Below are 14,861 nucleotides of genomic sequence, written 5' to 3'. Positions count from 1 at the left end.
AACAGGTCTGTGAGAGGAAGTATTCTTGCTGGTTGGTAGGTGATCAAATACTTATTTCATGCAATTTAATTATTTAAAACTCATACAATGTGATTTTCTGTTTTTTATTTTTAGGTTCTGTCTCACCCAGTTAAAATATATCTACAATAAAAATTACAGACCTCTCCATTCTTTGTAGGGGAGAAAACTTGCAAAATCAGCAGTGTATCAAATACTTATTTTCCCCAATGTAGATGCATTTTGGACGTGGAAAAGAAAAGGAACATTGTTATATTTAAAATGATCCTGCTTTTTCCTGATGTCATCAGTTGAGAGGCCACCATACAGTTCGGTAGATAGAAACAATAATGGATGCAGCATTTTCAGTTAGCAAAAGTGGTCTTACCTCATCAGTAACATCAGTGTCTACATTTAACTTTTTTTGGGACAACATGCTTTGTAGCTCCTCTAGACTAGCATCAATGCAATTAAGGAAGTCTTGGATTTCATCTCTAGGAAACAAAAAACAAAACAAAAGTGTTTCCGCCTGAATGCTAGGCTTACAATGTTCTGAAAAACATATGATCTTAAGCATGGGGGTACCCCTTTAACACCGCTCTAGTGTGTGTTTACATTCCACGACATGTGATATTAATGATCAAAGCTCGGATCAAGCTCCAAAACAGATCAATCAAGAACAAGTAGGTAAAATGGCTTTCAGATGATATGGCTGGTGAAACAGTGTTTGCACCCTTGCAAATTTGCAATTTCCATATTTCAACTTCCCAGAGAAGCATGCGTGGCGTATAGTTCTCCTCACTCTGACATGTCAGGCCCGGCTTGTCACTCCTCACACAAGGAGAAACTATACCCCTTAGATCTTAAGCCTCTCACCTAGCCAAATCAGATCTCATACTTTGCACTGATGAGAGGCAACACCCCAAAACAGTGTCTACAAATTGGATAAAAGCCAAACCATAATCTCAAAGTCATATAAGCAAGGCTCGTTAAAGGGTCGATATTGACGTTTACGATTGCTACTTCCAATAGCTGGCACTAGAGTTCAAGTTTTCTTCCTCTCTGAAGAAGTAATTTACAAACCCTAGTAAATACATATATAATCGGATTAGACATCGGTAATGACCGCTGGCTTTAGCCTGGTTGTGTAGATTCATACTTATTTACCATCTTCAAACAAAAAGACTGATATTTTATGGCTCTCGTTAGAAGACAACATGTTTGTACTCTCCAAAGATACGGAGCTCAGAACAAATATGGCAAATAATAAATAGAAGTATTAATGTATCTCATGACACTTACTCTGCCCTAACCTTGTTTAAATGACTAGGTAATGTAATGGAAGAATTGTAATATACTGATGGCAGGCTTCCCGGTTTCCAGCACAGCTCCAATCTTCTCGCTTCAAAGACTGCAATTCCAACTGACCCAATGACATTGGGGGTGTGAGCCGAATGTCGTTTTTTAGCGAACGTGCTTGGAAAAGGGGTTATCAGAGCACGTTCACTCATCACTATCACTTTTCCAATGTAAGTGCACGGAGCAGCCAGCTTCAGGCTCACACAAACCCCAGGGTGATTCGGTTAGTTGAAGTTGTAGTCCAGTGATCAGACTGGAGTGGTGGCGGAAACCAGGGAAGGCGGCGATCGGCAAGTAGATTTACTACTATATACAAGTACACAGATTTCATGGCACTGCTTCATTATATCAAGCTTCTACAGATAAAGAGACTTACAAAGTTACGAGTGTCTTACTCTGAAGTATCTGTTCCACCCTACATCACAAACCCACTGACTTGATTAAGCATTATGCAATGCTTTGTAGGTGGAACTGAACTCTAAGGGCTGGTTCACATGTTACATTTTTGCAGTAGAGTGAATGAGATTTCTGAAGTCTCCTGCACACACTTATTTTTTCCTTGCAGATTTGAAGTAGTTTTTCATCCGTTTACATGAATGGGGGAGCAAAGCGAGCACAAGAGAACTTTGAACAAAAGAATGAAAGATACAGTTCTCAGGATGACTCCCCCACCCAGAAATATATTTCTGGTATAAAAAAAAAAACATTTTCTTCTGCAACAGTAGTAAAAGACAAAAAAAAGGTACCAAAAAAATGAAAAAAATGATAGCAGTGAAAACTAATTGGTCCAAAAAAAAGCCTTCAACCAGATCTGCCTACAGAAAAATAAAGTTATGGTTCTAAGAATATGGTGACCAATTAACAGAAAAATACAGTTTAGCAGAAGCTAACAGCTGATACATGCTGTCCATGGATTAGGCAGCATATATCAGGCACTGGCTGTATGAACTTGGCCACATAAAAGGTATTGCCATTTGAAACATCCGTTCCCAATATTACCAAATAGATGTAATAGTATTAGCAAATAGCTCCAATTAGAAATGTGGTACAGTTTACTAAACTGCCATGCTGCTTACCCCATGTGCAGGGCATTGCAGTAGCTGAAGCAGCCATGCTTACGTCCATTCATATAGTGACTGTTCACTAGCTGTTAGTGGTAGTAACCATGGATACCTAAGCTACTGCAATGCCCTGAACATGGGGTAAGCAACATAGCGAATCAGAAGAACTATACTACATTTCTAATTGGAAGCATTTGATAACATTTCTTTTTAGAGAACTGTTGATTTCATGATGTACATGTACATGAGAAGGGGTTACATGCAAAATATAAAATTACAGTGAACAAATTATAGAGAACAAACTAAACACTAACAGACTGGTACAAAAAAAAAAAAAAAAAAAAAGAGAGGGACCTGCCCTTGTGGACTTACAGTCGGGAGAAGTCTTAGAGGCGATTGGAGGAAGAGCGTATAAGTGTGGAGGGGAGGAGGAAGCCTTGAGAGAATCGGAGATTACTCGTTGGAATATATTGGGAGATTAGTTTGGAGATATTTGGAAGAGATTATGGACGGCTCTGTAGGTCAATGCTAGTAGTTTGAACGTGAGTTGGGGAATTGGGAGACAATGAAGGAATTTGCACAGGGGAGAGTTCAGGACGGACTAGAGAGGTGCAAGAGTGTTAGCTGGGAGGTCACAGAGGAGGATATTGCAGTAATTGGGGTGAAGACTATGAGGGCACGCACAAGAATTTTAGTACATTCAGGGTTCGGAAAAGATGGGATTCTGGAGATATTTTTGAGTTGGAGGTAGCAAGAGTTGGCGAGAGCTTGGATGTATGGTTTGAAGGACAGGACAGAGTCGAGGGATACAGCGAATTTCTGGTACATGGGGAAGCATGATATCATTTATTGTGATGGATAGATCAGGTAGTGGGGTTAGGCAAGATGGAGGAGATGAGGATTTCCGTTTTGTCCACTTTGAGCTTTAGCAAGTGTGAAGAGAAGGAGGATATGGCTGATAAGACACTGGACAGCAGAGGTGACTTCTGGGCCAGAGAGGTAGATCCGAGTATCATCATCATACAGATGGTACTGGAAGACATAGCACTTTATGAGTTGTCCTGGGCCAAAGGTATAGATTGAGAAGAGTAGGGGTCCCAGGACTGAGCCTTGAGGAACACTGACAGAGAAGATGGGATGAGGCGGTAGTGTGGGAGACGTTAAATACACCTAACTACATACTGGGATAGGATCTTGAAGGAGACGGCAATACCTCTTTAATTTTGAAACTCTGCACTGTTTTAGTGAAAAACCACCATGGTTACTTACCGCTAGCCGGTTTTTCCGGAACCCATGACAGCTGAGGGATCCGCCCCGCGCTGGACAGGAACCTGAGACATAAGGGGCGGCACCTCTCCCCCGCTTCAGTTGGGTTACAGAGCAATGAGAGGACTTCCAGGTTAGTTACATGTTTAATCCAAAACCACATCACTCAAAAGCACCCTACTAACTGTGCACACCCATACGGTGAAAAGGGGGGGGGGGAATATACGGGTGCTGTCATTGGTTCCGGAAAAACCGGCTACCGGTAAGTAACCATGGTGGTTTTCCCTTCACCCATGACAGCACACCTGAGAGATTTTTGGAGGCTACAAAACACCTTAGGGAGGGACCACCACTTGCAGCACCCTTCTACCAAAGGTTAAGTCAGCAGAGGAGGATAGATTTAATCTATAGTGCCTAAAGAAGGTGGAAGGTGAGGCCCAGGTAGCGGTCTTACAAATCTGTTCAATTGATACCTCTGCCTTTTCAGCCCAGGTTGCCACGGCTCTGGTGGAATGAGCCTTGATGCCGTCAGGAATCGGGATACCACTAGCTGAGTAGGCTACACTAATGGCCTCCCTAATCCATCTAGCAATAGTCCCTTTCGAAACCCCATAGACTTTCCTGGCACCCTGAAAGGCTACGAATAGGGACTGGGACCTCCTCCACTGGCTAGTGACAGATATGTATTCTAATAGAGCTCTCTTAACATCCAAACTATGGAATTTTTCCTCCCCCAAATTTTTTGGATTCTCGCAGAAGGATGGGAGGACAATCTCCTGACCCCTATGGAAATCTGATGCTACCTTAGGCAGATAAGTGGGGTCTGTTCTTACCACCCTATCCTGAAAAACTTGTCTATAAGGTGAATTTACCGAGAGAGCCTGTAAGTTGCTTATTCTGTGTGCTAACGTAAGGGCCACTAAAATGATCGTTTTTAGGGTCAGAAACTTTAGGGGTAGCTGGTGTAACGGCTCATACAGTTCCTTTGTAAGGGCTTCTAGCACTAGGTTTAAATCCCAGGGGGATATTCTGGGTTGTGGGATAGGCCTAGCTCTATGGCAGGATTTAATGAATCTGGCTACCCATCTATTTGATGCCAATTTGCAGTTGTAGAGCGCTCCTAGTGCAGACACCTGAACTTTAAGCGTGTTCACCGCTAACCCCATCTGCAACCCCGAACTCCAGGATGGCACTAATAGGGGGTTCTTTTTCTAATGGCTTACCTAGGAACTGATTCCATGTTCTGCCGTAGATGTTAGTAGTCACTGGTTTCCTACTCTTTAGCAGGGTGGCCACCAACCCGGGGGAGAACCCTCTATCCGTTAAAAGCCACCTTTCAAATTCCACGCCGTCAGATGGAATCCTTTGACCTGAGCGTGGAATATTGGGCCCTGAGCTAGTAGGTCCGGGATTTCTGGCAGAACCCATGGATCGGAGAGGGACATTCTTTGTAGTAGAGAAAACCAGGGCCTTTTCGGCCAAAACGGGGCTATTAGAATCACCCTGGCTTGATCGTTTCTGATCTTCCTGACAACTGTTGGGATCAGAGCCACTGGGGGGGGGGGGGACGCATAAGCTAGCCTGAAGTTCCACTGGATGTGCAACGAGTCCACTGCCCATGGCTTTTCTCTATGGTTTAGAGAGCAAAACCTGTTTGCCTGTTGTGCTTGTTGGCAAAGAGGTCTATTACTGGTTTCCCCCAAAGCTGCGTTATTTTTTGAAAAATGGACCGATTTAGCGCCCATTCTCCTTGCCTCAGGGTATATTGACTCAGAAAATCTGCCTCTATGTTTTCTGCCCCTTTTATGTGTAAGGCTGTCAAGGAGTGTAGGTGTTCCTCTGCTCAGAATGTCGCTCGCCGCTTTCATTAGGGAGCGTGATCTTGTCCCCCCTTGGTGGTTGATGTATGCCACTGTTACCCTGTTGTCTGACATGATGAGTACATTGCGACCCTGGAGTAGCGGAATGAAGTAACTTAGAGCCTTGTTCACTGCCCACAATTCTCTTAGGTTGGAAGATGCCTCCATTTCTTGAGGTGTCCAGGAGCCCTGGCCTATGAGGCCCCTTAGGTGTGCCCCCCACCCCGAGGAGCTTGCATCTGTTAAAATCACATCTGTCGTCTCTCTGTCCCACGGTATTCCTGAGGTCAGATTTGTACCGTCCAGCCACCAGTTGAGAGTCTCTGGTTTTTACGGAAAGCTCCAGCTTTCCTTCTGAACGCCCTCTTAGCGATCTTTGTGCTAATAATATCTCCCCCTGGAGTTGTCGGGTGTGAAATTGAGCCCACCTGACCGTCAGAATACAAGACGTTAGGGTACCTAGTAGGGACATTGCCCTTCTTAATGTCATACATGGTTGGTTTCGGGCCGCCAAGGCCAGATTCTGTACCTTCTCTATTTTGGACTCTGGGAGCAGACACACCTGCCTTTCTGAATCCAGTATAAATCCCAGGAAGGTCTGTTTCTTTTAAGGGGTTGTAATTTCGATTTTTTGAAATTGATTACCCACCCTAATTCTTGCAAGGTGTCGGTCACCCGGCTCAACTGCGCCATGCAGTGGTCCTCTGAGCTGCCCACTATAAGGAAATCGTCCAAGTATGGTATTATGACCGTATCGTGAATCCGGAGAAAGGCTGTCACCTCCGCTATGACCTTGGTGAAAACTCTCGGGGCTATGGATATGCCAAATGGAAGAGCTCTGAACTGGAAATGCCTCAGTACGCCTTGGATATAAAGCGCTACCCTCAAGTATTTTTGGTAATCTGGATGGATAGGGATGTGATAATATGCATCCTTTAAGTCGACTACAGCCATAAAACAATTTTGATGTAGTAGCTTCACGGCCGTAGCCACTGACTTGAAGGTCTGGTTTCTTATCCATTGATTGAGCCGTCTGAGATTTATAATCGTCCTGAATGATTGATCCGGTTTTTTTATCAGAAAAAGGGGTGAATAGAACCCCCTTCCTTCCTGTGTGTGTGGGACCTCGTAAAGTACCCGCTTGTCTATCAGGCTCAGGATCTCCGCTTCTAAGGCCAACTGTTCTTCGGTCACCTTCCTGATGGGTGTAATGATAACCATGGGTTTTGGCTGGCGAAAAAAGGGGATTCTCAGGCCTTCTCTTAAGAGGACCAGGAAGGGAGTGCCAATCTCCCCCCACACTGGAATACTGGCGTCATTGTGGCGATTTCTTTGAGGTGGAGGTGCTTCCACCAAACATAAATCCCGACTCTTTTTCCTTTTATCCTCCCATCTTCTCCTGTCAGCTGGTGGACGCCCCCTATTGAATCTTCCCCTCCGAAAGGGCTGTCTCCTCTGTTCCGTCGGGAACCTGGGGAAGCCTTTTTTCCTATCGCTTGCTTTCTCCAGGATATCGTCCAAGTTCTTGCCGAATAAGAACCGACCATCGCAGGGGAGAGAGCACAATTTAGCTTTAGACTGTAGGTCACCCGGGCAGCCCTTAAGCCATAACGTGCATCTGGCAGCATTTGATAGTTCCGCTGCCCTAGCCGTCAACCTCAGAGTCCGCCGAGGTATCTGCCAAAAAAGCTGCTGCCCTGTGCAAGAGATACATATCTGCTAAAATTTTCTCTCTTGGGACCTTTGATGCCAGCTTCTCTTCTAACTGCTGCAGACAGATCATGAGGGAGCGTGCCGTGCAGGTGCCTGCTATCGCCGGCTTTAGTCCCCCTGCTGTCGCTTCCTACGCGTGCCTCAAATATGAGTCCGCCATTTTGTCCAGCGGGTCTCTAAGAACCCCTGAGTCTTCCAAGGGCAGGGCCGACTTTTTGGAAGACCTGGATACTGCTGCATCTATTTTTGGGACTTTGTCCCATATCTCCGCATCCTTGTGCTCAAAGGGGTATCGTCTCTTAGAAGTGGACGGAAGGGCCCCAGATTTTTCGGGTTTCCTCCACTCTCTCTCAATAAGCGCCTGGATCTTCTGGTTCACTGGAAATTCCGCTTTTTCCTCTCTTGAAGCCCCCCAAACATGACATCCTCTAGGATTTTAGCCGCCCTTTCTTCCTGTAGGCCCATTGTAGTTCTAATGGCCTTTAGGAGAGCATCTGTGTCTTCTACAGGGAAACATGGCTTACCCCCCGTGTCACTGTCTGAGGAGGATGCCTGTTCTGCCTGAGACGAGGCTGATGAGGAATATGAGGGAGAACTAGGGGGATTCTTCCTACTTTTCTTCCCTTTTTTCAATAGGGTCTTAATTGAACCCTCCATTTCTGACCTGAGGGCAGATATCAAATTGGCTGCGAAACTAGGCGCTTCCTCCGCCATGGTCCGATGAATGCAAGAGGCACAGAGATCTTTCTGCCAGTCTCTTGCTAGGGGAGTTTTACATATAGCACAGTCCCTATTGTTCTTCTTGCTTCCTGCTTTTTTGGGCCTTTCCTACAGGGTAAAGAATACAACAGAGAATCCAGATTAACATAAATGCTAGCATTCACGAAGATCACTCACCACCCGTAATCAAGGGTACCGGACTCGGAGGCTGCGTCGGAGCACGTGACCTGTGCTCTCTCGACCTTGAGGATTCTCCTGATCTGCAGCTGGGGTGGCTGCTACTTGAGCGGCTTTCATGTTTGCCTGAGGGTTGTGAGGGAGGCAGAGACAGCGATCTCTCCTGCTCCGACTCCATTTTCCACCATCTCCCCCGCCGCTGGTCCTTGATTATATGCAGCCTCTGACGGTGGTGTCTCCTCCCCTCCCCCCTGCGACCGCCGGCCGACCGCTTCAAAAGCCGTCCGGCGTCGCACCCGGCGCCATGACACCGTCGCCCTGAGCTGACGTCAGCCAGCGCACCCACAATCCATAGCGCCGCTGACGTCAGCGGCCGGAAGGAGCCAGCGTCTCTCCCCTGCCACGGGGATCGAGATGCGGCGTGCGCGAGGGGAGGGCGGCGCGGTGAGGGCTCCCCGAAGCCACCGGGATCCCATCCGCGCCCACACGAACCCGGAGCCCAGAGGAACACCGCGGACTGTGCTTCCAGGACCCGACGGCCGGCGCTACAGGTAAGTTAACAGTTCTTCCCGCGCCGGGAGGGGCCTGGGTCCCTTTCTTTCTTTTTTTTCTTCTTTCTTCGCCCATGACGGGCACCGCCACAGTGGGATTCCTTCCAGGACAGGAACACAACTGAAGCAGGGGAAAGGTGCCGCCCCTTGTGTCTCAGTAGGTTCCTGTCCTGGCGGGGCGGATCCCTCTCTCAGGTGTGCTGTCATGGGTGAAGGGAAAACACAGTTTAGTAAACATTGGGGACCAAGTCACGTGGGGTACTTGCCAGACAAAGGGGTCTGCGGCAGCTTCTCCCTGCCCTGGAGTGACCGATTTCTCTCTACTTATTTCTATATGATATACCAAGTATAGTAGGGAAAAAAAAATAAACAAAAAAAGAAGTAAAGGTATTGTAATTCTATTGACCTGCCCAGCATTTCAGTGTGAATCACCAGCTCCTCCTCACTATGCTCTGCTCTATCAATCTCAAGAACACCGTTCTCTCTTGGTTCTCCTCCTACCTCTTATCACTCCTTTAGAGTATTTTTACTGGCTCTTCTTCCCTTCCTCTTACTGTTGGGGTTCCTTATGGTATAATCCTAGGCCCCCTCATTTTTTCTCCATACACCACATACACTATTGGACAAACTATCAGCAGATTTAGTGTTCAGTACCATACTATTGAATAGTTGGGACATGTAATAAACTGCTAGCTGGGCAGTGTGCTATATATGTGTGTGACTTGAGCTCTATTACAAACTTCATGTGTGCAATTCTAATACCAGAATCACCCCCTCCATGAATTGGTAGGCTGAGTATGGTTGTTTCATCAGTATTTTTCATCTGTGTTACCGTCTTTATAGTTAAGGGGTCTGCTGTATTCTGTTTGTGCATATTCCTTTGTGACCTTGGCTGGTAAATACTATTGCCTTTTTGCTATGTGTATAATGGAATTTAGGGAATTTGTAAAGTTCCTTTTATTGTCCTGGCTGTGCTTTTTATTTCCGTCTTGGTTCTCCTACCTCTTCTCACTCCTTCAGTGTATCTTTCACTAACTCTTGTTCTCCTGATACTATGAGGGTTCCTCAGGGTTTAATCCTAATCCAATATATATATTCCAGAACGCGCAACATGGAAAACGCAGCCTTAGGATTCACCATGCATTACAACAGAGAGCTGGAAGTCCCCAAAGAAACAATGTCAAGGGTCTTGTCTAACAAATAGGAACAGTCAAATTTCAAGGTTTTAAAAGATCTAACTTGGCATTTTATTTCCATCTAATTTTCATACTTACTGGTCTAGGAGATCAATGTTGCTTCCTGTACAGTTTTCACTTAGGATAGAGTTAATGACGTTGTCTGGGTCTTCAGAGGCATTTGATTGCACGACATCTAGTGCCAGCTCAGGAGGCTTGCTTGGATTTAGGTTTTGACCAGCGAACGTTTGCAACTGTAGAACTGGATCGTCAATAACTTCTTGAACTGAATCCCTAGATAAAGACAAAAGTAAGGCATGAGATTCTTCAGACCCCATTTCATACTTAGTAACTAAACCCACAATACTACCTCTCAACAAGCGGTCCTCCTTACCCAAGATGTGAAGATGGTGGGTTAACAGTGACAATCTGTGCTGGATCTATGGTATAAGTGGAAGCATCTGAGGTGCCCTCTCCAGGACTGATGATCTCATGGATCTCTAGCATGTTATCAATAGAGACCTGAGGGTTTGGAGAAGAATAGTCTACCTATGTAAAAACAAGTATGGTGTCATTACTAAGGTGAAGGTTAAAAAAAAAAAAAAAAGAAATACAAATATAAAAAATCATTATAAATTTAACATTTTGTTATCAGATTAAAGGACCAATATTTAACAAATATGGAGGAAGGAAGACACTAAACACCCCCAATACCAACATCTCCACTATGAGAAGGACCTGCTTTAGGTTCACAAAAATTACATTAGATAGAGGAATAAACATGCTTAAGCACACATTTCTGATCACAAGTGGCTATTCAATCATTAATTAAATTTGCTGTGAATCTTACATGGAATCTGTCAGTAGGATCATCCCTGTGCACGGGCGCCGCTAAGCCCCGCCTCCTGCAGCGCCCTCTGATAGCTCCGCCTCCGGGCGCATGACGCTGCATGCGTCCCCTATCTTTATCACTGAGGACGCAGGCTGTGCGCAGTATGCGTTTGGCAGCGCCTGCGTCCTTTTGACGGTGTGCCGAGCGCAACCAAATTGCAACAGGCCTGCGTCCTCAGTGATAAAGATAGGGGACGCATGACGCATGCAGCGTCATGCGCCTGGAGGCGGAGCTATTGGAGGGGGCACGGCAGGGGCGGGGCTTAGCGGCAGCCGTGCGCAAGTCGTCACTGCGCCCTGAAACGCAAATGTGAAACTAGCCTTAGGGAGATGGCAAACAAGTGGCCAGTTGTCATGAAGGAGCAGCTAACTTACAATAGCATTAGGGCTGGAGGACAGCGAGGTCATCCTGGACGCTGACTAGAACCATCTTCTAGCTCCTCAGAAGAATCTCTGCTATGGGGCACTGGTTTGGTTAGAACGCTCCTCCGTTTGGAAGAACATTGTAGCAGATAATGTTACTCCATTATTCAGAAAAGCTAAACAAAAACCAACAAAAATAATCTCACCTCTTCCTCCACACGCTTTGGTATTCCTAATATATGCCGACTGTATTTTGGTGAAGGAGACTGAGTTGGCTCCAGAGTTAACTGTCTGCAAGCAAAGCAAAAGGAAACATAAAAGGCAGTGCCTGCACCTCAGAGAAGAAACCCGTACAATGCTAGCACAGGGATTACAGGAATGTGGAAAGTATACCATAAAGTTAGAAATAAAATGTACACATTTATAAAAAAAAAAAGGTCATACATAAGAGGTTATAGTATTAGTGTGTGTGCACACACCACCATCTTTCAGGTGGGCGAACCCGCAGAGCTTTTTCAAGAGGAAAATGCATCAACAAATGCCGGATTTTTTTAATCCCCTTATTCTTCCTTAAGACTAAGTTCATACGTTCAGTATTTTACCTCAGTATTTGTAATCCAAAACCAGGAGTGTGACAATCAGAGGAAAAGTATAATAGAAACACATCACTTCTGGTTTTGGCTTACACCTACTGATGTAAAAACCTCACCAAATACTGGACATGTGAATGTGGCATAAAGGGTTTTCCCAGGAATAAACAAAGTACACTGTAATCATTAGATCTTGGAATAATAATAATTTCCACAATTGGATGTGTATATACAAAATGTTCCTGTGCTGAGATAATCTTATAAATGTGCCCCTGGTGGTTTGTTTGTTTTTAATGATTCCATAATTTTTTCCCTCAGAATTGAGTGATTCCATAATTTTTCCCCTATGCGTGGTTTAAAAAAGTAACCATTACTGACTACCACATTTTTTGTTCTTTATTTCTTTTAATATTTCTTAAAGCCAGAAAGTTGCCATTTGAATTGACTTTAGTTTTGTGCCATGTCTGTGATCTGCTTTTTTTCTACAAAATTAAACAACTCAATGAACATCCTCCAAGGCCGGGGATTCCATAATTTTTGCCAGGGGTTGTACAATCACATAGAAAAAATGTACACCAGAACCGTATATATCAGAAAACATATCACACTTATTTAATGACAATATAAAAACATTTTCAAATATTAACCCCTTCCTGCCATCCGACGTACTATCCCGTCCATGGGACCTGGACCCCTATGCCCATGGACGGGATAGTACGTCTCAGCGATCAGCGGCGCCCACATGGTGAGCGCCGCTGATAGCGGCCGGGTGTCAGCTGATTATCACAGCTGACACCCGGCACAATGTGTCAGGGGCGGTCACGGACCGCCCCCGACACGCTAACCCCTTGCACACCGCGATCAAACATGATCGCGGTGTACCGGGAGTTAAAGGGAAGCATCGGCAGGGAGGGGGCTCCCTCCGTGCTTCCCTGAGCCCCCCACGGCAGCGCAATGTGCAGCGCTGCTGCGGGGGGCTCCTTTCCTCCAGGCCCCTGAATCCAAGATGGCGACGGGGGCCTTCGGGGGCCTGCAGGAAGCTGGCTTCCTCAGTGCCTGCAAAGCGCAGGCATGAGGAAGCCTTCAGCACTGCCTGTGACAGATCGCTGATCTGTCACAGTGATCTGTGATGTGACAGATCAGCGATCTGTCACAGGACAGTGATGTCCCACCTGGGACTATGTAATAAAGTAAAAAAAAATAAAAAAAAAGTGTAAAAATAAATTAAAAAAAAAAAAAAAAAAAAAAAAAATCGCCAAATAAATTAGTAAAAAAAAAAAAAAAATATTCCCCAATAAATTCATTTTTTGAAAATAAAAAAAAAACAAAAGTACACATTAGGTATCGCCGCGTCTGTAACGACCCGCCCTATAAAACTGTCCAATTAGTTAACCCCTTTAGCGAACCCCTTAAAAATAAAAAATGAAGCAAAAAATAATGATTTATTATCATACCGCCAAACAAAAAGTGTAATAACGCGCGATCAAAAAGACGCATATAAATATCCATGGTACCGCTGAAAACGTCATCTTGTCCCGCAAAAAAACGAGCTGCCACACAGCATCATCAGCGAAAAAATAAAAAGTTATAGCTCGCAGAATAAAGCGATGCAAAAATAATTATTTTTTTATATAAAATAGTTTTCATTGCATAAAACCGACAAAACATAAAAAAACGACCTAAATGAGGTATCGCTGTAACCGTACTGACCCGAAGAATAAAACCGTTTTATCAATTTCACCGCACGCGGAACGGTGTAAACGCACCCCCCCCAAAAAAGAAATTCATGAAACGCTGGTTTTTGTTCATTCTGCGTCCCAAAAAAATCGGAATAAAAACGTCAAAAAATGTCACGTGCCCGAAAATGGTACCGATAAAAACGTCAACTCGTCCCGCAAAAAATAAGACCTCACATGACTCGGTGGGTCAAAATACGGAAAAATTATAGCTCTCAATATGTGGCGATGCAAAAACTATTTTTACAATAAAAAAGCGTCTTTTAGCGTGCGACAGCTGCCAAACATAAAAACCGCCATAAATAGTAAATCAAACCCCCCGTTATCACCCCCTTAGGCCGGTTTCACATTAGCGCATTTTATGCGCACGCACGGCCGGGGGTAGCTCCGCCCCCGAGTCGGCTCTCTGCCCGGCGTGCCCGCCCCTTGCCTGTAGCGCCGCCTCCTAGCGGACGGCGGCGCCTGCGATCGGCGCACCCTATCTTTAGCATAGGGTGCGCCGATCGTGCGCAGGTCGTGCGCTAGTTGCGCTTTGACCTGCGCTGCGCACTTTTGACGGTGCGCCGTGCGCGCCAAAATCGAACTTTTCGGATTTTGGCGCGCACGGCGCACCGTCATAAGTGCGCAGCGCAGGTCAAAGCGCAACTAGCGCACGACCTGCGCACGATCGGCGCACCCTATGCTAAAGATAGGGTGCGCCGATCGCAGGCGCCGCCGTCCGCTAGGAGGCGGCGCTACAGGCAAGGGGCGGGCACGCCGGGCAGAGAGCCGGCTCGGGGGAGGAGCTACCCCCGGCCGTGCGCATAAAATGCGCTAATGTGAAACCGGCCTTAGTTAGGGAAAAATAATAAAATAAAAAAAAATGTATTTATTTCCGTTAGGGCTAGGGCTAGGGTTAGGGCTAGGGTTAGGGCTAGGGTTAGGGCTAGGGTTAGGGTTAGGGTTAGGGCTAGGGCCAGGGCTTAGATTAGGGTTAGGGGTGTGTTGGGGTTCGGGTTGGGGGTTTCCACTGCTTGGGCACATCAGGGGCTCTCCAAATGCAACATTGCGTCTGATCTCAATTCCAGCCAATTCGGAGTTGAAAAAGTCATATGGTGCTCCTTCCCTTCCAAGCTCTGCCATGCGCCCAAACAGTGTTTTACCCCCATATGTAGGGTATCAGCCTACTCAGGACAAATTGCAAAACAATTTTTGGCGTCCAATTTCTCCTGTAACCCTTAGGAAAATAAAAAATTGGGGGCAAAAATATCATTTTTGTGGAAAAAAATGATTTTTTTATTTTCACGTCCGAGCGTTATAAACTTCTGTGAAGCATTTGGGGGTTCAAAGTGCTCACCACACATCTAGATAAGTTCCGTGGGGGGGTCTAGTGTCCAAATTGGGGTCACTTGTGGGGAGTTTCA

General features: G+C 45.7%; 1 protein-coding gene across 1 annotated transcript in view; it reads right to left on the bottom strand.

The window, feature by feature from the left end:
- LOC141069062 (heat shock factor protein 3-like) overlaps positions 1 to 14,861 on the bottom strand; it is an 88,613-nt gene that overhangs the window by 22,691 nt on the left and 51,061 nt on the right. Inside the window, exons 7-10 of the mRNA XM_073558367.1 lie at positions 11,339 to 11,423; positions 10,273 to 10,427; positions 9,978 to 10,172; positions 386 to 491 (exon numbers count right to left, since the gene is read on the bottom strand). Of these exons, the coding sequence (XP_073414468.1) occupies positions 386 to 491; positions 9,978 to 10,172; positions 10,273 to 10,427; positions 11,339 to 11,423 (541 nt within the window). The remainder of the gene's footprint in view (positions 1 to 385; positions 492 to 9,977; positions 10,173 to 10,272; positions 10,428 to 11,338; positions 11,424 to 14,861) is intronic.

This window comes from Dendrobates tinctorius, unplaced genomic scaffold (assembly GCF_039654945.1).
Source record: "Dendrobates tinctorius isolate UK_male_01 unplaced genomic scaffold, ASM3965494v1 ptg000013l, whole genome shotgun sequence".
Lineage (NCBI taxonomy): Eukaryota > Metazoa > Chordata > Amphibia > Anura > Dendrobatidae > Dendrobates > Dendrobates tinctorius.
This window is presented reverse-complemented; position numbering and strand designations above follow the sequence as displayed.